This window comes from Platichthys flesus, chromosome 4 (assembly GCF_949316205.1).
Source record: "Platichthys flesus chromosome 4, fPlaFle2.1, whole genome shotgun sequence".
NCBI lineage: Eukaryota > Metazoa > Chordata > Actinopteri > Pleuronectiformes > Pleuronectidae > Platichthys > Platichthys flesus.
In genome coordinates, this window is record NC_084948.1 from 20,764,793 (window position 1) to 20,786,480 (window position 21,688).

At 41.5% G+C, this 21,688-nt stretch overlaps 3 protein-coding genes across 3 annotated transcripts; 2 read left to right on the plus strand and 1 right to left on the minus strand.

The window, feature by feature from the left end:
- The first annotated feature begins 880 nt into the window (after positions 1 to 880).
- pih1d2 (PIH1 domain containing 2) lies at positions 881 to 3,726 on the plus strand. The gene is made up of 5 exons (XM_062386848.1): positions 881 to 1,118; positions 1,892 to 2,018; positions 2,129 to 2,362; positions 2,489 to 2,763; positions 2,910 to 3,726. The coding sequence occupies exons 1-5, from the start codon at positions 936 to 938 to the stop codon at positions 3,042 to 3,044; spliced, it is 954 nt and encodes a 317-aa protein (XP_062242832.1). The 5' UTR covers positions 881 to 935; the 3' UTR covers positions 3,045 to 3,726.
- On the minus strand, positions 3,442 to 13,563 carry dixdc1a (DIX domain containing 1a). Its single transcript, XM_062386847.1, has 16 exons — positions 13,420 to 13,563; positions 12,966 to 13,152; positions 9,421 to 9,578; positions 9,165 to 9,310; positions 7,594 to 7,683; positions 7,259 to 7,312; positions 7,109 to 7,159; positions 6,749 to 6,853; positions 6,579 to 6,632; positions 6,393 to 6,485; positions 5,591 to 5,668; positions 4,951 to 5,112; positions 4,780 to 4,846; positions 4,501 to 4,609; positions 4,239 to 4,347; positions 3,442 to 3,993 (listed from the first exon to the last, which is right to left on the minus strand). The coding sequence occupies exons 2-16, from the start codon at positions 12,986 to 12,988 to the stop codon at positions 3,910 to 3,912; spliced, it is 1,383 nt and encodes a 460-aa protein (XP_062242831.1). The 5' UTR covers positions 12,989 to 13,152; positions 13,420 to 13,563; the 3' UTR covers positions 3,442 to 3,909.
- Positions 13,564 to 17,051: 3,488 nt separating this feature from the next.
- nkapd1 (NKAP domain containing 1) lies at positions 17,052 to 20,861 on the plus strand. The gene is made up of 7 exons (XM_062386775.1): positions 17,052 to 17,147; positions 17,242 to 17,595; positions 17,683 to 17,781; positions 19,001 to 19,089; positions 19,245 to 19,385; positions 19,475 to 19,528; positions 19,880 to 20,861. The coding sequence occupies exons 3-7, from the start codon at positions 17,713 to 17,715 to the stop codon at positions 20,334 to 20,336; spliced, it is 810 nt and encodes a 269-aa protein (XP_062242759.1). The 5' UTR covers positions 17,052 to 17,147; positions 17,242 to 17,595; positions 17,683 to 17,712; the 3' UTR covers positions 20,337 to 20,861.
- The last annotated feature ends 827 nt before the right edge of the window (positions 20,862 to 21,688 follow it).

A 21,688-nucleotide genomic window follows, 5' to 3' on the forward strand; every position in this document is an offset into this window, starting at 1 on the left:
AACCTGCTGTTTGTGTCTGTTGTTGCAGCTCAATCGCACTTTTCAAGGTTCCATTATTAACAATTATCATCACTTGCACAATATGTCAATAAAATAGACAATGCTTATATTCATTGCTTTAAGTTATGATGAGTTATGAAGTTTTACTTAAAATTACTGGTTAGCTAGGAAAGTATACTAGGAGAGTATACTAAATAACAGTTTGCTTAAATATCAGTACATTTCACTTTATTTTAACAGGATAAGCCAACCTGTATCAATATTGCTGTCCATGGGGTTTTAACTGAATTCTTATAAATACTTTAGAGAAAGTTAGAGAAAAGTTCAAAAGAAGTAGGTCAGTAGCAGTTAGTCAGTTGTCTAGTTAGAATCTGCAATGATGCTTTTACACCATAGAAGTTCATAACTCATAAACAAGAGTTTGAAGTTGAAGGAGTAACAATAAGTAATATAAAAAAAAATATGGATGTCCTTGGAAATACCTATGAGATCCGCTCATATGGTTTATGATAGTAAATACAAATAGTAATTAAAACTTTTTGAGCATGTTAAAACCCTCAAAAAGCCAATTCTAGTAAGGGAGGAATAATAATAATAATAATAATAATAATAATAATAATATCATCATCATTTCAATTTCAATAGGGCCTCCCACCGATTTCGGTGCTCGGGCCCTAATTATGATAGTTAATAAAACTGTAAATTATATGCAATGGGAAAGTAACATTTTGTGAGTCTTTCTTCGCTGTCTTGAAACACAAATACTGTTTTTGCGTTACAACGAAGGCAGCTGCCTGAGCAGTGTGACATCACAGGCAGCCGTCTTCACACGTCAGTTGCAGTTTCTGTTGACACCGGAAGTGTCTCCAGGGGCAACCGCGGACACGACTTGAGTGTGTCCATAGATCTATGAGTGTGTCCCTGTTACTGTGAAGATGTCCTCGGCCGGTTGCAAAGAGGATCTCCTGCAGCAGGTGTCCCAGCTGTGGTCCATGATGGACGAGCTGTCCACCAGTGACCCCGCAGCTTATCGCAAGCTCATCCAGACTCAGCTGGAGGAGGGCGCCGGGTTCAGCTGCCCGCCGGAGCTCGACTCGTGTCTGTGCTCTGAGATGCTGGTGAGTTCACTGTGAACTTCTTAGAGTTTCTCCACAGATGTTTAAAAAAAGTTCGTATGATACATTTGCGCCTCACGCCGGTCACGTGACGTCAGAGCCGGTGGGGGAGCTCAGTTGTGTCCCGTTAATCAGGGCCCGGTGTGAACAGGTGTTAAAGTCAAACCTGGACCCAGCAGGTTCTGTGGCCTCATGAGGAAGTTCAGGACCTTTATTTCTTTTTTTCCGAATAAATATTTTAAACGCAAGTTAAGATGAGGCACAAAGTAAATGATTATTGATTTTTGATGGACATGACCGCCACTTGGACACAAGTCAAGGACCCGAAACACGTCATGTCCCCGAGTTCATCCCTGAAAATATGCCAATTACTATAGGCACCAGAATGTGTTATAATTGTGTAGTTAAATGAAGGTGTCCAAAGTGACAATCAAGTCCTCATATAATGACTCCCATGGATCTACAGTTGATTAATCTACATATTATTTGGTCAGTAAGAAGGTAAAAGGGCGAATCATCACACACTCTCAGAGGTTAGACTCTGTCATTTTTTAGCTGATTTTTACTTGAACATTTGAGTAAAATTTTTAAATTATTAAAGTTGTTTCCATTTAATATTCTATCTGTCCACTTAATTATTCCTTCCAGCTCAACTGCCGACCCTTAAAATACAAAACATTTGACTTTCCCCACACACGGTGAGGCTGTCATACCTGTATCCTGTTATAGGTTAGAGATCAGGTTTCTTACAGACAGCTAATCTTTGTCCTCCACAGGAGCCGAACAAGGGGTTATTGTATCTCAACATATGCAGCTGGAAACGTGTGCCGGCGCCTCAGGATCCCAGCAAGCCATTACCTTTATGTTCAGGAAAACTGGAAACAGGCACAAGTGAAAGTCAAGGTGAATGACCCAGCTGTGTTGCGGCACAGGCTAAATAATTGGGTCACGTGTTTCATGACGTAAATGAGAAAACTACTGTTGCTGATGAATTGGATGTGTTTCCTCCTCAGACTTGTACACTGTGTTGGATGTGGCCTTAAACCCTGCAGTGCTGGAAACAGATAAGAAGGACAAATCAGATTTGTATACCCTGGCCCTGACCTTTGCCCAGCAGCAGCATGGGTTGAGGTTATCTCAGCAGTACACTGTCATCACATGTAGCCCACAAAGTAGTCAAGGTGACCTGAACCGCCGCCTTGGATTTCAGCAGTGGCCCACCAACACCTCCAAACAACCCGACACAGGTAGAGCAATAACTCCCACACCCTCATTCAAGTTGTAACTGTTTTCTGATACTGCTGCAGGGGCATCAAGTTTTACCCTGCAGCACTGTTTCTAACAATCCTGAGCACTCTTGTTTTTTTTTACAGCCAGTCAAACCCCGGCTTCCCTCCTGCAGCAGATCGCCTCCCTGCGCTCGGAGCAACAAGACGACGAGCCGGCTGCCCAAATTATCTGCAAGCCCGTGGAGAACAAGAAGAAGGATCTCATCCAGGTCATCTCCAGCACTTCTGTGCAGCCTCAGAAGCCAAGGCACCGACTGGAGGTGAAAACTGATACAGCGGGGGTTCCTCGCAGCGTGGAGCTGACAGTGGAGCTGCCAAAGGTTCACTCCATGTCAGAATGCCAGCTGAGGATTTCCAAGGTTAGCGGAAACACACTCCCCTGTACAACGTTATAACGAACCCCTTTAGAATCCGGTGTGTGTCAGAGCCTAGTTGGATGTCATTAAAAATACACAACTGGCCTGTTCCTGCTGCTGTGAAGTGCTGAATGTATTTTCTTCTGCAGGAGGACGTGTTATTGGAAGTGGAGGATGTTTGCTATTTGCTCCTGGAATTCCCAGTAGCTGTGGATGAAGACACTGCGTCTGCCGTCTTTAACAAGAAGAAACGACAGCTTGCGGTGAAGGTGGATGTTCTGTGATCGTTTGATTTGATTGACAGAGAAGCGTAGAAGAAATGATCAGTCCTGCTTGCAATCGGCTGAGGAAGCTGTGAAGCTTAACGAGTGAATCCTGACACTGAATATACCTAAAAATGAATTTACCTTTTTGGCAAAGCGAAAACAAAAGCTGCTCTCTAACCTGGTTCTTTCATAGTATGTTGAAATTTTTTCTGTAACAAATACTGTATTTCACTGTGTGGGTTGATCTGCAGCAGCAAATTTAATTCTCAGCCCAAAACCCATTAATTGACTTGAATGACAGTCTGTGGGTTTTGTTTATTAATGTGTGGGTGTACAAGTCGCGGTGTGTAGTGGTTAGGAGCTGGTGTACGGTGTCAGTGCATCACGCCGGGGGAATAACTGACAGAATGATCCGTGCAGTAATTTGCCTTTATTAAAACATCACAATGGATGGGGAAACAACAACATCACTGTTTGGCAATCTGGAACGTGTGAAAAATCAGCACTGATAACAGCTTCTTCTTTTTTTTTAAGCTCATCCCATGTTATTTTTTGTAAATCACATTTCTTTTTATATAATTCAGAGATTCAAGTTTACTGATTGTTAACTTTTAGTCCCCCGTATTAATGTATGAGCTGCAAACAGTGGCTGATACGCATTATTTAAAAAATTAAATAAACAAAAGTATCCAATGTGAAATTCAAGTCAAATTCTTCATTATGAAACATTCATTTTTAAAACATTGTTTTACACTGAAATTGTATTCGTCTCTTTTGGTCCCAGTTAATTGTGTTACTGTTTCTTATGGCATCAGGAGTATTTGTTTTTCTGGTCCAGTGGGAACAACTGAGGTTTGCTGCGGTGCTCTCTCGTTTTCGGGCTCTACCTCCGCTCTCCGTGGTCCTCCTCCACCCACGCCACGATCTTCCCCTCCCAGCCAGGCACGACTGCTCCGTCCTGGAAAACCTGAAGAGGCAACATCAAGCATTAACACATCCAAGAGAGACTCATCCACTGAACAGCACAGAGGTCCACATGGGGAACTGAAAATAGCTGCTCAGTGTTACCAAATTCTCTGGGATGAAACTAAGTCACCTCGCCGTGTTTTGAAGTACAGAACAGACAAAGCTATTACTAGCATGTCTTAGTCTTAACCTGACATTTTACAATCATGTTGAAGCTAATGTGAAATGAAGTGCTCCGACACCTACCTCCTCTTTCACTGTGCCAAACTCCGGGTCAAGGGCCTTGAAGTGGTATCTGAAACTGCCTTGTCTGTCCACAGCGGCCTTGAAATCTCGCAGTGTCACCTCGCCCAGCCTGTGAACACACGCTGTCAGTCATGGTCTGTACACACAACCACCCACAGACGCATTAGGCCGCTCTAAGGATAAACATTTAACCAGCACAGCCGCCGAAGCATCTCCGGTGAGGGATCAAACAATAACACTGTCAAATAAACCCTGTTTTCACCTTTTTGGGATGTTGATCAGAAACGGAGTGAGCGAGCGATCGGTGAAGTAGAGCACTTTGGTTGAAACGGTGGAATCCAACCCCGGGCTGCTGTGTGAGTGCGCCATTTCTGGAAATAATTACAAAACACATCAAATTTAGTTTTCCACAATCAGATTCTGAAAATGCCTCCAGCCCCACTGCCAATGAGGTATTCTCTGTACAAAGATTTAGCAGCTCTTGTGGAAATGTTGGGACGATGACAAATCCTAAACAAAACAAGGAATTTGTTTGTCTCACTCGAGCTCATCGGCCAGGACTCCCGGTCTGTCGGGTTGGCTCTGCGTCCCGGTGATTTGAATTCCTCCTAGAAGAAGAATCAGTAAGTCACGTCAGGCTGACAGATTTCATCGTTGTTGACTCATCATCCATCAGGTGACATGTGTAGCTGTGTTGTGTGTCTGTGTTTACCCCTCTGTCCTGTCTGCGCTGCGTGTCAAAGGTGTGTAATCGTTCCATGAGGCTGGACATGCCCTGCTCCAGAGTGTCCAGGGTGTGATGTTGGGGATCGTGGCCGGAAAAACTGTCCCTCAAACTACGGAGAGCCTCCCTCACCAGCTGCAGCTCGTCTCCCTGCGGACACACACTCCTTAGGGTCACACACTTTCTATAAATGTCGATTTGTTTGATACAAAGGAAGATATCGATGTCAATACACAAAGAGACGTATACAAATAAATTAAATAAAAACACTCATTGTCAAACTCATGAGATAATAAATCAGATTTTAGACTCATGCATTCAAGTTTAATAGGCAGTTACATTTATGACTTATTTCAGTTTTAATTTTATTTTTCATCATTTTGTCTTTGTACGGCAAAAAAGACTAATCTTATAATAAATCTAACTTAGCATATTGTTATTTTTACCTAATGCAGTATTATTGCAATATAGAATTTCAAGTCAACATTTTGAAAACATATGTCTTCTCTATTCAGAGAATCTTTGAATTAATTCAGCATTTCTTCCATACAATAAGATCAAAATTAAAATATCAAACTGAACATAAGTGTTTACTGATAAACAGGTTGAAATAAAGAAGGTTACAAACCGGTGCAGTGTGTTGGAATGATGGAGGAGATGTTGAAGCCACTGAGTTACTGTACCCACCACTTTCACTCCTGAATGACTGTAAAACAGATGACACTGCATAAATAAATGCTAAATAAGCAATGTGGAGAAGACTCATAAAAAATAGAGGTGGTAAAACCAATTTAAACCCTGTTTTCTGTTTTACAGTCTTTCTCTTCATTATGATTAATACATGTACTGTAGTTTATTTTTACTTTAACTCTCACAGGCCCTTTTGCTGCCAAAAATACTCCCTAGGGCACCAAATGTGTATTAATCCACAGCTGAAAGTAGTCCCAGAGTACCTACTACAATCTGTATTTATATAAACTACAGGAGGTGCTAAGTTAGGAATTATCCTAAAAAAAATGTTATATACAAACACGAGTGTTATTGTCAAGTAGGTATGCAAAAAGAGTATACTGCAACCTTTTACCACACAAACTGCTCTACATGCTCACCTGCTACACAACTGAAAACAGCTGTTGCAGTGATAGGGGGATCCTAAAATAAAACATGGCTACTAACGGTGGGTTTTCACAAGTGAGTGGACACAAAAGATAAATCTCTTAATGTATCGTAGTTTTATTAAAGAACAAACTTAATTATTGTTAAATTGTCTTTCTTCTTGATTTATCCTGATCCAGATAATGGATAATACATTTTGTCAGCTGATTCAATTTCACGTTTGATTTTGCAACTCCCTGATTTCAATTTGCTGACATAAGTTTTGAGAAGCGCTCTATGAATAGTAAATGCTTGAAACGTGTCGTGCTCCATACCCGTGCCAGGCTGACTCCGTGTGCTTTATGTTGAGCGTCCTCCAGCTTTTGTTGCTGCTGCTGCAGTATTCTCTCCTTCCTCCCGAGCTGCTGCTAATTGTGACACGAAAGACGGACGGCGTAAATCTCTGTGTGCGTGTCTGCATCTCAGGAATGCACTGAAGTGTAAACAATAAAAAACGATACCTCATATTCACTGAGCAATTTGTTCTGTTCGCTCAGCTTGTGTTTGAGTTCCACCTGCAAACAGATACATCAGTGTGATATACGAGCGCTCTCCCGCCCTGTCACTGCATCCATAGGTCAAGCAGGGCATATATTATATCGTGTCAAACGGAAATCATCACTTGTCTCACATTTTCCCCTTCCAGCTGATCTTTGGCCATGTTGGATCTCAGCAGTTCCTGCTTGAGCTGCAGGACGGCGTCCTCCTGCACGGCCAGGCGCTGCTGCAGAGCATCCTAATGAGGGACAGAGAAGGAGATCAAAGAAACGTCCGGTGAAGACCTGAATGCAGATCAACTGCATCCACCTGCAATACGGACAGAACACACCCATCTCCCAACTTTATCATCTTTGTACTGAGATCAAATATGGATGGTGTGCAAGAGAGAAACTGCAGAATCATCAATTTAGGAAGGCGGACGAGTCAGAGTTATATCCTTTAATCTATTTTAGATTGCACACAAAGGACAATATTAGAGTGAGAGCTTTACCTTGATGGCCTGGACGTGTCGCACCTCCTGTTTGTGTCTCAGGAGATCCCTCTGAAAGCCACACAAATGCACAGAAACATTAGAGAGAGGGATTCGTTGCCCACAGGGCAGCGCTTCTGTTATAAACCCGATCACATTCACTTACTGTACCTTGAGATCAAGGGCCTCCTCCACGCTTTGGTCCAGACGACTGCGGATCAGAACCTTCACAGGGAGAGAGTACGGGGAACATAATTAGAGGATGGAAAAATGTCAGAATGCACTAGGAGACGTCAGGCCTGCACGACAGAGCACCAGCAGATTAGAGAGATTCAGCCGTGCTCCTCTTGAGAGGAACGCGAATCAGACAAAGGTTTCAGTCCTCTCAGGCGGAGTGACGCCTGCCGTGCTCATGACAACAGACGGACTGACACTGACACTTCACACACAGAATGGCGAGGCAGAGTGTTGTTTTTTCTCGAGTCAGCAGAGAGAGGGCACCGTACCAGCTGCTGCTCAGCATTCGCCCGGTTCTCGCCGAAGCTCAAGGATCCAACCTGGTCCTCCTCAGGGAGGGAGCCGTGCAGCAGCAGCGCCTGAGGACAAAAACACACAAGCACATATAAACTGTATATAGACACAGAGTACAGATAGCAAGCAGTCGTAATTAAATTTTCATGGTAGAGGAGCCTCATATATGTTTGTGTGTTTGTATTCGTAAATGCAGTCGTTCTTTTTACTCGGCTGCACAACCATCCAGTGAATTCAGTCGACTGAATCAGATTGAAATCAAATTGAAAAGCTAACAGAAGTATACACTGACTTCATCCTCTCACTTCCATTACACACACAAACACACACACACACACACACACACACACACACATACAGAAATCAAACCATCCCCTCATAAACAATCAGAATTACCAAACTTATCAAAGAGATCTTTGTGAGTCTGTTAATTAATAATGGACATTTTTCGGTGACATTTGCTAGTGGGTGTTTGTTTGCTCATTTATCTGACAGCAGTGTTATTCTCTATATTGTATTTCATTTGCCAAGAGTTTGATTTAATTTATCTGGTCACTTGATTAAAAAATTCTCATTTTGTTTCACTCGACTCATTTGAATTACTGAGACAATCTGCATTGTGGAGATTCAGAGGTTTGGAACCAGGCTACAAACTCAGAATGAAACAGATAAAGACAAGTTGACGTGTTGTATGTTTGGACAAGTGGTTTAAACAGAGTTATTTCTGTACAGGCCACCTCAAACGTCTTTTCTTAAATATTGTACAGTGCATTTACTTTTCAAAACCTGTGTCTCTGAACACGTACAGACGTTTCATGTAGGTCATGAAAATCAAGCTTATTTACCAATAAAAAAGGATCATGTGAGTTTTCTCTTTCCCCTCCAAGAATAGTTATATAGTAGTAATACCAACTTAAGATATTATCAAGCAAAGAACCACGAGCTTTAAGATCTTGAGTTTTACAGCTCCGTGTATAAGTCCCTTTAAATTTCTGTTTATCCATTGGAAAGTGACGTCAGCAGCACAGCAGTGAGAGCAGAGAGACAGAGACATCTTTGTGGACAGATCTCATGAGACAGTGTGACTGACACAGGAACTTGGTTTGAGACGGATCTCAAACCAAGCTCCTGTTTGTCCTGATTTGGAAAAAAACATTTTAGGGTCAAAATGTTTGAAAGTTTCTAACCCGACCCCAATCAGCTGTTATCCGTTTTTAGGCTTTTCACTTGTCTCTTAAAGGGGCGGGGCAGTGGCAAAACACTCATGTATCAGGAAGTCTTCTTGAACTGTCTCTACTTCAAAGTAGCATCATCATTCATCTACAAATATTTCCACAAACACATAACAATATATTATAGAAATAGAATATAAAGAGAATACGCTATCCTGCTAATCAGAGTAAACTGGAAACCAGGTTATAATTTCACTGATGCTAAATTAAAGCTGCTGCCGTCCTCTGATGTTCCTGTAGTCTTTGTGCGTTCTGTGTTTGTGTGTTGAGCGACGTGGTTTCGGTTTTTAAGTGTTCTGTCACCAGGAACTTACCTGGAGGCGGAACACCATCCTCCTGGCCTCCTGCATCTCTTTCTCCAGATGCTCCTGGTGGGCGTCCAGCTGCTCCTCCCAGGACTTCTCCTCCTCCTGCACATTGTGCCCGAGGGAGGGACACAATCCACATAGGGACACCTCCTCTGTGAGGAAGCGAGGAAAGAGAGGAACATAAGGACATGAGGCGAGGGAGCTTCATTTCTTTTCTGATGTTCAGATTCACTGCACAAGAGCTGACGTGCATCCAACCGACCTGCGACAGATTTCTTCTCTGTCAGCTCAGATTTGTCTTCTCGGGGGTCCCCATGGTCCTCGGCCTGATCGTGGACGGCCTCCTCTTTAAGGGTGTCACTGAACTGGGTGATGACATACTCCTCTTTGGGGGAGTGAGCAGGGCTGGCCGAGCTGAGACTGAAACAGATGGTGGGCACAGGCAGGAGTCAGTGTGTTTGACTCTCCTGCCAAATGAGCAGCAATGAATAAGCCGAGCTGAATTAAAATGGACATATACAACTTCCCCGTCTAGAGCACCAAAAATAATTCAATGAATCCTATCAGGGCTAAATATTTAAACCGTAACTGTTTTTAAAGCATATCACAGACTAACAGATATTCAGATGAACGTAAACACAGGACAGACCCGAACCACAACCTGTTCAGAGAATAGTCAGCGATGGCAGGAATTTGCAACACTGTCAATTTCCAACAGGAAATTCTTCACATAGTCCCCCCCCCCCCTTCAGCCATAATTTCAAAACATAATGTTTGTGTGGCTCCTGAAAGGCTGGATTTCCTGCAGCTTGTATGAATACACTGTGTTTTGTGTGTTTTCTCAGAGCATCGCTCGAAGCCCGAGGTTCAGGCCGACTGTCGTCTTCCATCTGATCTGTTTGTGGAAATAGTATACAGCTACTGTGACCTGTGACCTATGGCATTATGCATGGTGCTTTAACAGGCCAGCGCGTCTTTCTCCCTCTGTGTCTGCGTGGGAAAACAAGCCGGCGTCTGTGGAAACCGATCTAAACTGCGTGCGAGCAAAGAGAGAGAGAGAGAGAGAAAAGCAACCAAATGCCTGATTCTCCTCCTGGGGCTAAAATAAGAAGAGAAAAACAAACTGTGGATTAAACTGTGGAATAAAAAGTGCGTTTAGAAACCCATGAATGTCCTGAGGGATTTGCCTGGTTGGACATGTTCCTCCCAGACATGTGCCAGGATGCAAGATTGGGATCGCAACAGCATTACTCAGCAAAAGCTAATATCCCCACAGAGAGTAAAACTATAATCTGTCACTTGTATGTTCACATTGACTCTGTATGAAATAAATAAATATATATAGATATATATATCTATATATATTCATTTAAATATGCACCTATCTTCTGTTTCAAATGCATATTTCATATCCCCTTATGGACGTTCATATATTTCATACCTCGAAATTGGATTGGTTCTGAAATTTTTCATTAACACATAAGCTATAGATTGTATCATAGTGTCATAATACAATCAGTTTATTATTGTGGTATTATATAACCCCTGAAGCACATTTGCATCTTTTAAATGAACTGTACATGTAACATTTGTTGATTTGTTTTATCTTATACATGATTGTGTCATGTCTGATAACTTTAAACATTAATGATGGTTTTCAAATACTTTTACTTTAACTATCCTTTCTGTGGGAAATCAACTTTTAGTTCTATTTAAATACTGAACACCCTTTCTTTGTTTTACATTTATTCCTAAAGTAAATAGAATCTGTGATTTTCATTTAAAAACATCATAGAACTGGAATAATTCACTGAACTCACTCAGATCTGTTTCTTTCACATGTTTGCTTGTTTAGCTCGACTGTGTTTCTTAAAGCATTTCATTGTATTGATCTTCTTGTTTGATTTATAGGTCAAGTCAGTACTTGACAGAATGTTACTTTGTTTGGCAGCGACCATTTATTTCATTCCACGTCAGTGACACTTGTGACTGAGATGTAGAGCGTCTGCTTTGGGATCACAGGAGAGGCCTTGAGTGTGTGTAGGTGTGGTTTTGGTCAAGTTTTCATCATTTATCCTATTGCTTTGTGTTGCTTTGTTCATCTTTATTGTATCATCATTACTGCTATTTGTGTATTTGTTAGTATAAGTTATGTTTTTCATGTCTGCGAGTCCCCTTAAAAACGTGACGAAGCAGTTTCCCTCACTGCTCTCTCTTCTTTTGTAAATAAAACTGAAAAAATTGCATGCATGGTCACTTATGAAAAGCTGTTGAGATATTTTAGTCTGGACTCACAGTGAACCTAATGAAAGGGGAAATTGCCTTCAGGCTGCTGCTTGGTGAAAGAAAAGTATATATAATTTGGGGGCCTGTAATTTGGACTTTTTTTAGTTTAATCATGTGACATTTTCAGGCTGCAATCACCACACAGAGAAACGTCTGGTAGTTTGAACCTCCTCTGAAAAAGTCATTGCAAAAGGTCACACACACAAAAAAAAAGTCTTATCAGATGCTGCTGTGATTGTCCTTCAGTGTTCTTCACAAAGAGGCGGCCTCCCACTAATCATGTCATTGAGAAACCCTCTGTCATGTCTCCGGGTCCAGTTCAACTACAACACATTTATCTTAGATGCTCTTTGTTGATCGGCGGCACCAACAGAGCACAAAGTCTATATTTATATATTTGGAACATATGGGCTAAGCTGCAGATTAATCGCTGGGATTTGCGAGAGATGAGCTTCAGTGCATCAGTTTAACATCATCCGATCAGCAGCAGCAGAAAGTTATTAAATATATTTACCCCAGCCCTGTACTTAAGTTTAATTTTGAGGTACTTAAAGTATTTCTGTTTTATGCTACTTCACATTTTTATGTTATTTCAGAGGAGAGTTTTGTACATTTAACTTTACGTTTTTATACACATGTATTGTTTATACATACATCTTGTGAGATATACAATTTATTGCTGAAAGTTAAATCAGTGCTTCAGCAGCTTATTGGTTTGAGTCTTGTTGGGACATTTCAGACGTGTACTAGTTGTTAGCAGCTCCACCAAAGAAAAGTCTCCCCAATGCACTTCTCAGCTGGTTTTATTTGAATAACTGTTTTTGCCCCAAAGAGGTAAATCACCCATAATTGAATTTCTTAAAACGTCTTAAAATGTTCACAAATTTAAGAACCGTAACTTTCACGCCACTAGAATCATCTTAAATCCCTTCAGATTTATGTTATTACTTTGGAGAGGCCCTAATCCCCAGTTGGAAAACCACTGAACTAAAATACTGGACAATAAATGTAACAGCTAAATCCAGCTTCACCTCATTCAGCAGAAATTGTAAATCTAATCATGTAATCAATAATAATAAATTCGTCATCCTTTTTTTTCTGAAAAATAAAATAAGGAAAAAGAACCCCACACATCTTGTATTTATAATTCTAAAATAATGTTAAATTCATAACCCGCCCACTGAATTATGAAATGGAAGAGCCGGTGATGAAAGTTAGATTGAGGTTGCTAAAGCTATGGCAGCTCAGCTCACACACACACACAGAGGGACACACCCACACCTACCTCACTGTAAACACTGAACAATAACCTGCAGAATGAGGATCCGTCGGTTATTATGGTGATATTTAGTTTTAACACTACCACTCAGACACATGATGCTGATGAACATGATGAATAAAATGTGTAGTGTGTTGACTTCAGGCCTCAAATCTCTCTATCCTGAATGCTCTCGTTCATTACAGACACACAACAGCAGCCTGTAGTGCTCAAACAACAATTTATATAAAATCCTCTCTTACCATTTCATCTGTTTGGCTCCCATGCTGGTGTGTGCAGGATTAACCTCCCATACAGCGGCGCCGCATCTGGGTGCTGATGGTGATGATGATGCTGCCCTGCTTCCCTGTCAGGAGCATGGAGGCAGCAGGGAGGGGAGCAGCACCGAGAGCAGCAGCTGCAGCCACAGGAAGCCTCCACGTCGCACAACTGTGTTCAATCACAAACAACAGCACGTTCAAATCCGGTCCTGCAACATCTCCCTGAAAACACAGAAACCTCCCGATCCCAAAGAGCAGCCCTTCATCATGAGGCTGCAGGCACAGATGAGAGGCTGGAGACTGGCTGCTGCTTCCTCACTGCTCTCACCACCAGCTCCCATTCACGAACACAATGTTTTTTGTTCCTGCTGCACGAGAACTGATGCCGCCCTTGTGCATCTCTCTCAGCCCTTTTCTTGTTGTGTGCATGTATTACCTCTGCCCTCCCTCCCTGCCTCCTTCCCTCTATCGCTCCTCTGCTCGGTCGCCCAGGCTTTGTATCAGCCCTTCTTTCACTGAGCGAGGATGTCAGACATGGCTCTGTCTGCCTTGGTGTGTTTACCCTCCCCCTTCTCCCTCATTCCTCCTCCCTCCTTCCCTTGCTGCTCTCTCCTTTCACAAGGAGGAGGAGGGATCTTTCTTCCTCCTCTTCCTCCTCCCTCCTTGCTTTCCCTTTGATCTCTCTACTGTATTTCACTGTGGCTAAAATAAAGAGCCAGCACATGCATGGAAAACATTATACGTTAGATATATGTGATGAATCTTTTCTTTGTTGACTAAAATCACAGGTTTAGAGTCAGAATCTAAAAATAAACTAACAACAAGAAGGTATTTAAACTCAAAACATTGAAACGCATAACCACTGACTTCATGTGTTTCAATTAAATATTAAATCTCCTGGTTATTACATGAGGTCAATGTAAAGGGTCACTTTTAATGAAGTGTTCTCTTTCATGTGGAGTTAATGGAATGAAATTAAATAAATCAAATAACTTGAGGGCTTTTCAATCAAATGAGGTTAAAGTGTAAATATACACATTAAACACACAAATCAAATCACACAAATCACACTCTCAAGTGATTTGATTTATTCATGCTAACTCAACCTGATGGAAAACCCTTCATTAAATGTCTACATTTACATTGAACATATGCAATAAAGTTATAAGGCAATTTAATAAGTAAACTTTAATACATAGTCATCATTTGAGGAGTAATTCTTTTTAGAATCCTCAGTCGAAAAAAAAAAATTGTACATGTATCATATGCCATAAAGTATAATGCCTAAACCTGCAGCTTTATGTATTTCAATTATTATAAAGAGTGCATTTACAATTCAGCTCTTTTTACTGCTTTGAGGGAGATTTGGCAAATGGCAAATACACCTGTGAGGTATAGTGCTCTGAGTGCTCATCAAGTCTAGAAAAGTGCTACATTTACCATGTATTGTGTGTAGTGAGCCTCATTTTTACAGCTTTAAAAAACATTCAATATATGGAAAAAGCACCACTGGAGCCAGCAGATAAAAGCATAGTGTGAAAAAGCTTCACAACGTGCGCAGCAGGCAGCAGATTTCTTTGACGCGAGTTAAGTAGACTCTTGAACAGTGTTCCGACTGAGCATCCTGTCATTATGCTGCCACTGCTGGTGTTATCAGCAAGAATGTGAAATAGGTCTCCAAAGTACTTGTATTTCAGCCCCTCTAAATATTATACACACTCTCTCTCTCTCTCTCTCTCTCTCTCTCTCTCTCTCTCTCTCTATATATATATATATATATATATCTATATATCATAATACTGGAAAAAATTACATCCTCAAGCATTGTAGCAGGTAGAGGCAGCACTATTTTTTTAAAATATTTAACATACTGCTTTTTATAGTTTAATCTATACCAACACAGGATAATATATTTGTTGATTATACCTTGAATAAGTAATCTCAGTCTGAAAAGTAATTAAATAAAATATATTAGCATAGGTTGAAGTTATACAATATTGTGGCGGGAGTCAGACTTCAACTTCAGACTGGAACTCACAAGAAAAATGAGTGTATGAGTCTAATCCATGCCCCCTGTTGTTGGGCATCCAACACTCAACCTAGTCCAGGTGTAGTTTCCAACGAATAATTTGGGGCATGAATACTGGGAGGAAGCATTTTATAAGTTTGGCAAGTTCAGTAACTTCCTAAAAAAACTTTTGAGGAACTTCCTCATAAAGTTTTTACCTTTTATTTTTTGCTCTAATGTCTATTCTTTGCAGTGCTATATTTTTTCATAATTAAAAGGGACAAGGACGACCTCAGGTACAAAGCATGGAGACAATGACGACTTGGCACGCCGAGATGTGACCGAGGGAATAGCAAAACCAAGATGTTTATTTGAACAGAGAGAATATTTAATTCATGTGTGGCTGATATATAAGGAGTGACTTTGCTATTCAAAGAGTGGTGGGAGAGTCATTCCACCACTGGGGAGGCGGGAAGAAAGCCGCTTTGCCACAGGGACGGCACGCAGTCGGCCAATTTGTAAATCAAATGAGCAGCTGAAATAGAACAGATTGTTGGTATGGTCACCGTGGATCCTTATTGTAAATTATTAGTGTGCCTGCAATGAAACAAGAGGCACTCGTCTCTTTTTATTTCCCTGACCTTCAAACAGATACGTACGAGCACCACACACTGATAAGCCTTTGTCCCTGGGAGTCCCATTACGTTTTTGTTGTCAGATACAATTTGTAAAGGAATACTGAGGCGATTTACGGTTATTGTTCGGGTAATGACAGTGGATAGGGTGGCAAATAATTACAAGTCATTCTATGTCAGTAGGCAGCTGCAGTCTAAAATATCTGTGCACCAAATATCTGCCTTTGAAAATCTTTTAATTATCTGGAAATTGTAAAGCACTTAGAGATCATCTCTGCCAAATGCACATCTTTCTGTATCACGTAAAATGTTCACATGAAAAGGATTTTTAGTTTAATAGTTATTGACAAAAGATCAATACAAAAATTATATTTGATCGCAATGCTGGGAGTAATATTTACATTCTATTACTTAAGAAAATGTAGCAGTACAAAAAAGTACTGTGTCTTTATTGGTTTTATCTAAACATGAACCATATCCTAGTTTTCATCTGTAAGACTTTAATCCTTAATGTAACAAATAACTGTGGCCGTCAGATAAATGTAATAGCGTAAGAGCTACAAGACAGTAGAAGTATGAAGTCACAAAACATGGAAATACATAAAGTAAAAGTGTCTAAAAACTGTATTGAAGGACAAGATTGAGGAAATTGAGTATATTAAACTACTGTGGCCCAATTACTTGAAATCAGTTTTTTACCTGTCGGGATCAATGAAGACTAAAAGGACCTTGTTTGATTTGAACCAATGATCTATTTTGAGAGAATATAACTATCAAAAGATACAGTTTTTCTTAAAAGGAAGTACTTCCATCAGTCAGCAGTAATTTGTGTCAAAAACTGTCAACAGCAGTCGGTAATGGATACTTGAAGGGGCCGAGCACATTGAGAATAAACTGGAGTGTGAGAGGAAACAAACTAAATCTGATGAAGTGACATGACGGCTGAAGACAGACATACAGTGGGGGTTATAACTCTCAATACACATATGTTTATTTCTGCTGTGATAACAAAGATATGTGTTTGTGAAACATTTAACGTTTAATTATCTCAATTGAGACCAAAGAAGTTAATCGCAAAGTCAGAAATGATTGTGTTGTGATCGTCTCAGATTTTTATATATATTTGCTATGTTTATCATTCATGTTTGGGCAATATCTGGAAACTACACCGTAACTAAAGTTACGTATGGATGGGTTAAAATAAAGAAATTATCTTTTGTTTTTTGCCATCACAGTCACGATTGCATTCTTTATTTTTCTGGAGCAGTTTATGGAAGCCATAGATATATAAATATATATGATGGAAGCGGCTTCTTCTTTTTCTTCTTCTTTGTTCGGTTTATTGGTAGCTGGCAACAAACGTCAAGGTGCCTGGAACCAACGGAGACACACAGTAGGTGGCGGTAGTGAGCCTGGCCGTTGGTTGCCAACCGCCAATGAATCGCAGAAGAAGACATTCACTTCTTTTCACAGTACCACTGTGATGATGTCTGTGATCTCGGACGGTCACATTGATACAATGTATGATAATTGATCGATCTTCAAACAAACCGAATTGTGCGTCAGTTGTGTTTACAAATTGTCACTAACACATTCTTTGTCCCCGCGGAAACAGACTTGTGTGTTTGATAACAGCAGCTGTGGACGAACACTAACGTGGAGGAGAAACAACTTCCACATGCTGCCCGCGCGCTCCCGTGGACGGAGATGAGGTTCTGGCAGACGATCACTTTAAGGCACGACACCGGAAACTCTCTGAGCCGAGTTTGTGTTTGTGTGTGTGTTTCCTCTTGAAATGTACACGTCCTGGAACACAGTGTACACACTCACGGACCGGCAGTGAACGTGTACTGGTAGTACTGGTGTCGTGTTGTGTGGAGACACTGTCAGAAGTACACCGTTTAATTCTACTTCGTCCTTCAAGCTGAATACCGAGAAGTGTTGTCTAGCTAGCTAGCTAGGCTAACAGGTGAGTGCTCGTTTACCCGCCACCATGTAAGAAGAAGCTGGTTTCTTCTGAACTGTTTGTTTACATCTCTGGTTTGTGTTGGTCCAGACTCACACGAGGGTCCTGTCCGGAGACACCATGTCCTTTCAGCCGCTGGGGAAGACGCTGCTGAGGAACGTGATCCGTCACACGGACGCTCACAACAAGGTGAGACACATCCAACATGTGTATGACGTAAGGGAAACACTCAGCTGGTAGCGACATCCGTTTCCAGGGGTGTGATCCTCAGGGGTCCTCCTTATTTTCGGTTTAGTAGGTACAGCGGACTCAAACCAACCTAGCTGGGAATCCTGTCCCCTTGAGAGATTGATGGAGAGATGTTGATACAACTCTATGGTCATGTAGTTAGTGCTGATGCATGAGGGTGGAGCAGGCAACACGATGATCTGGTAGCTGAGTGTTGGCTGTGTGGAGGGGAAACAGAATCACCTTGTTGATTAATTTTCCTTTTGGAGAAAATGTCAGACAATTGAGTGAAGGGTGCGTGACAATCACCCAAAGCCTAAAGGTGTTCCCTTCAGATTTGAACCTCCTGACACTCAGAGCCATCTGGTTCTCTGTCCAGTCGGTGATACTGATGTTTGGCAGCTTTGAGCGTGAACACAAACTGACTTGCAGATGTATTTTCCCTACCTACAAGTTGAATGTTCACTTTTAGAGGTTACGATACCATTCATTGCTTTACGAAACCTGGACCTCACATATTAGCCTAAACCAAGAACTGACTGGATACCAGGGTATTCAAGAAGGAAATGGTATAAGGTATTTAGCAGCTGTATGCTACTAACCCTGTATGGAAGTGATGTCTGCTGTCATGGCTGTATGGCCTGGCTCAGGTTAAACCCTGTGCAATACATAGAGAATGAGTCATAGAACTGATTTTATTTTCTAGTTTGATAGCCATAACCAAAGAAGAACATGGTTAATTGAATCTAGGGATGCACAACACATTTTGGAGTGTGTCAGCCCTCGAAACCAAAGTACTGCTGACATTTAAGCTCTGGCTAACACCACACTATTAGAATTGAGCTTTTCTTCGCTGCTCTAACAGCAGCGCGTGCCATTTACAGTACAACTCAACTACTGAGTGATGAAGAAGGGATTTCAGTTTTATCCGGTTGAAACTAATACATTTGAAAATCTTGGTATCCGAGCAGTAGATTGACTTGTGTACTCACCTCATTCGGTTTTCGAGGTATTTGTGATCCTGGTATCAGATCATCTCTATTCACAACCTGTGTAAATATTGGAATCCTTTAAATACTTTCCCCTTTGGTGAGTTCAAATAAAGCAGTCAGAGTGTTTGTGTGTGTGTGTTTGTGTGTGTGGGGGCAGCTTTTAATGTACTGACATCTTCCCACGGCAGATCCAAGAAGAACAGGAGATGTGGAAAATGCGAGGCTGGCAGGTCCAGAGGACCGACCCCAAACAATCATCGGACACAGTGTGTTCGAGGTAGGAGCCGTGAATGTCCCAGTTTAATCTGAGCCACCTGCACACAAGTGACACCAAAGCTCATAAGGGAGCGTCTTTCATAACGTAGCTCTCACTTCAGGGAGCTGTTACCATGTGATGGCTTGTTTATTTACTAACAGCGGTTGTATTTTTAGGGGCCAGATGCACTGTGACCGAGGGGCAGATCAAACTGGAGACTTGAGGCGCAGTAGAGAGAGAGTCTCGGAACACGATGACAGAGAAGCTCGATACTGGACACGCAAACTGTACGAGTTTGAGGCCAAAGATCCCGACAGGTGCAGTATATGATCTCTTGCTCTGTTCAATGCTGTTGAAGTCATTCTGCACAACTTTCTGCAGCTAATTCATTTGTATCTCCACACAGATGGGGACACAGTGGCTTCAAGGAGCTCTATCCCGAGGAGTTTAAAAGGGACAGGTAAGAAAGAATGCTGCATCACACCCAACAAGTCAAAGATTATAACTGAGCTACACATGCAACTCGATTTTAAAGGTGTGGTCCAGGGAACTAGCGTTTGGTGTCACAAAAGATAAATAAATAAAAAAAATTTAGTAGATCCTACATTTCCCATAATGCAACTAGTCCAATTTGTAAATAATGATCACATCTGACAAACAATTATGCACCAATCACATAATTTAACAACCATAGTTTGTATCATGAAACTGGTTTAATCTACATTGGCGTCATAAACATGGGAACAACATGGGAATTCTATTCTTGCCCACGATTATTTTTTGTCAATTCCTTTTTTTTGTGTGTGAACAGATCTACAAAGAAGCTTGAACGCCACAAAAGGAAAAAGTCCAAGTCTGACACAGAAGGAAGCTTATCGAGACACTCCAAGAAATCCTCTCGAAAGACGAAAAAGAAGAAGAAGAAGAAGAAGAAGAAAGACGAGGACGGGGAGCGAAAGAAAGCCAAGTGTCCGAGCAGCAGCAGCGGAGACAGCAGCGGAGAGAGCAGCAGCAACAAAGACAAGCACGGGAGGAAGAGGACCAAGAGTCGACACAAAGACAAGAAGAGTTTGAAACCCAGAGGGAGAGACGATGACAGCAGCTCAGGGGGCAGCGATGATGGAGAACGAAAGAGACAGACGCACAGTCGCAAAAAGCGAAAACAGGACTTCCACAAAGACGCCGAGACGGGTCTGAATTCAACAAAGAAGAGGAAAAACTGGAAAGCAGCAGGTGAGAGGAGCTCGGCTGATAGCTCGGCTGACTGAGATCCACAGAACGTGGACAGACACAGCTCAGGTAATGAGCAGGGAAACCACAGCAGTTTCTTCTGCTCGTCTTAACGGAGGGCTTCTCTCTGCAGGGCCGCTCTCTATTGTACTTTGTTAGACTTCAACAAACCTGTGCTGTCAGCCCTCTCCCAGGGTGTTCGCTGTAGCAATATCTCATCACCGCTGCAGTGTCTTGACGCACATTACGACAGCACAGGCAGCGTGAGGAGAGATGGGGGGGGGTTCCGCCACCTGCCCGATGAAGAACGCCGCTGGCTGCCGGCTCATTGATTAATCACCATGTCTCTGCTCAGTCTGTCTCACGTGAAGAGCCTCTGTCCTGAAATGTCCACCGTGGGTTTTTTTATTTAAAAAGTGAAAGAGTTACAATCATGTAACTTTTCTCACCAATGATGATAGAATGTGTTTTTTGTTTTGTATATTTTTTTTTCTTCAATTTTAATACTTTTATCAAGTGCATTACCCTGGTGAAAAATAAACATCAAATGTGCTGTTTTTAAATTGTTTTGTTTAAAAAAAATTTGTGCAACAAACAAACATCATATAGCTTAGGGACTGTACATAAATGATTTGTTTTGATCGAGATGATTTATTAGTAAAATCAGAATCTATTTTCTTAGCCGAATCTTAGTTTAATAAATTGATCAAACAACTTCCACTTGCTGTGAAGTCGCAGCCACATACAGAGGACACACATGAATAACCTCCGGGCAGGACTTTCTTTTCCAGAGTGAAACACAAGGTTCAAACCTCTGTTATTCCATCTAAAATGAAACCGCACCAATGAATCACAGGCTGTCATGTGCCGTCATTATACTAAACATAGACGCTGTCGTTTATTTTCAAGCTGATCCCACATCCACCGCCACAAGTTCTCATTCGAACACCAAATGTGTGTTAATTTAATTCATAGAGCTGAAAATAAAAATAGTCCCAGACAAATGCACAATTTCCTCCTGAATGAGTAATGTGTTCCGACCCTGCAGCAGAGTGGCTGAAAGAAATTGACTTCTTTAGGATACATAAACCCATGTATTCGTGAGCATTCTTTGGAGATTTGTGCAGTCGGGGGGGGGGGGGGGAATTGTGCACAGATAAGTTGACAGAAGTAAGAGATAAACCAACACAATGTTAACTTTGAGTTAATGTTTTCATTGCAAAACCCCTTTTACACCACTTATGTGTTACCACGTGTCACAGGTCGGACACTATCGTTGGATACCTGAAGATATTGTAAAGTAAATCTAGGAACCTGTTTTCACCGGCCAGTTTAATTCGGTGTAATGTAATGAGATGGAAGTGTAAGTCCAGATAACAGAGTTAATAAT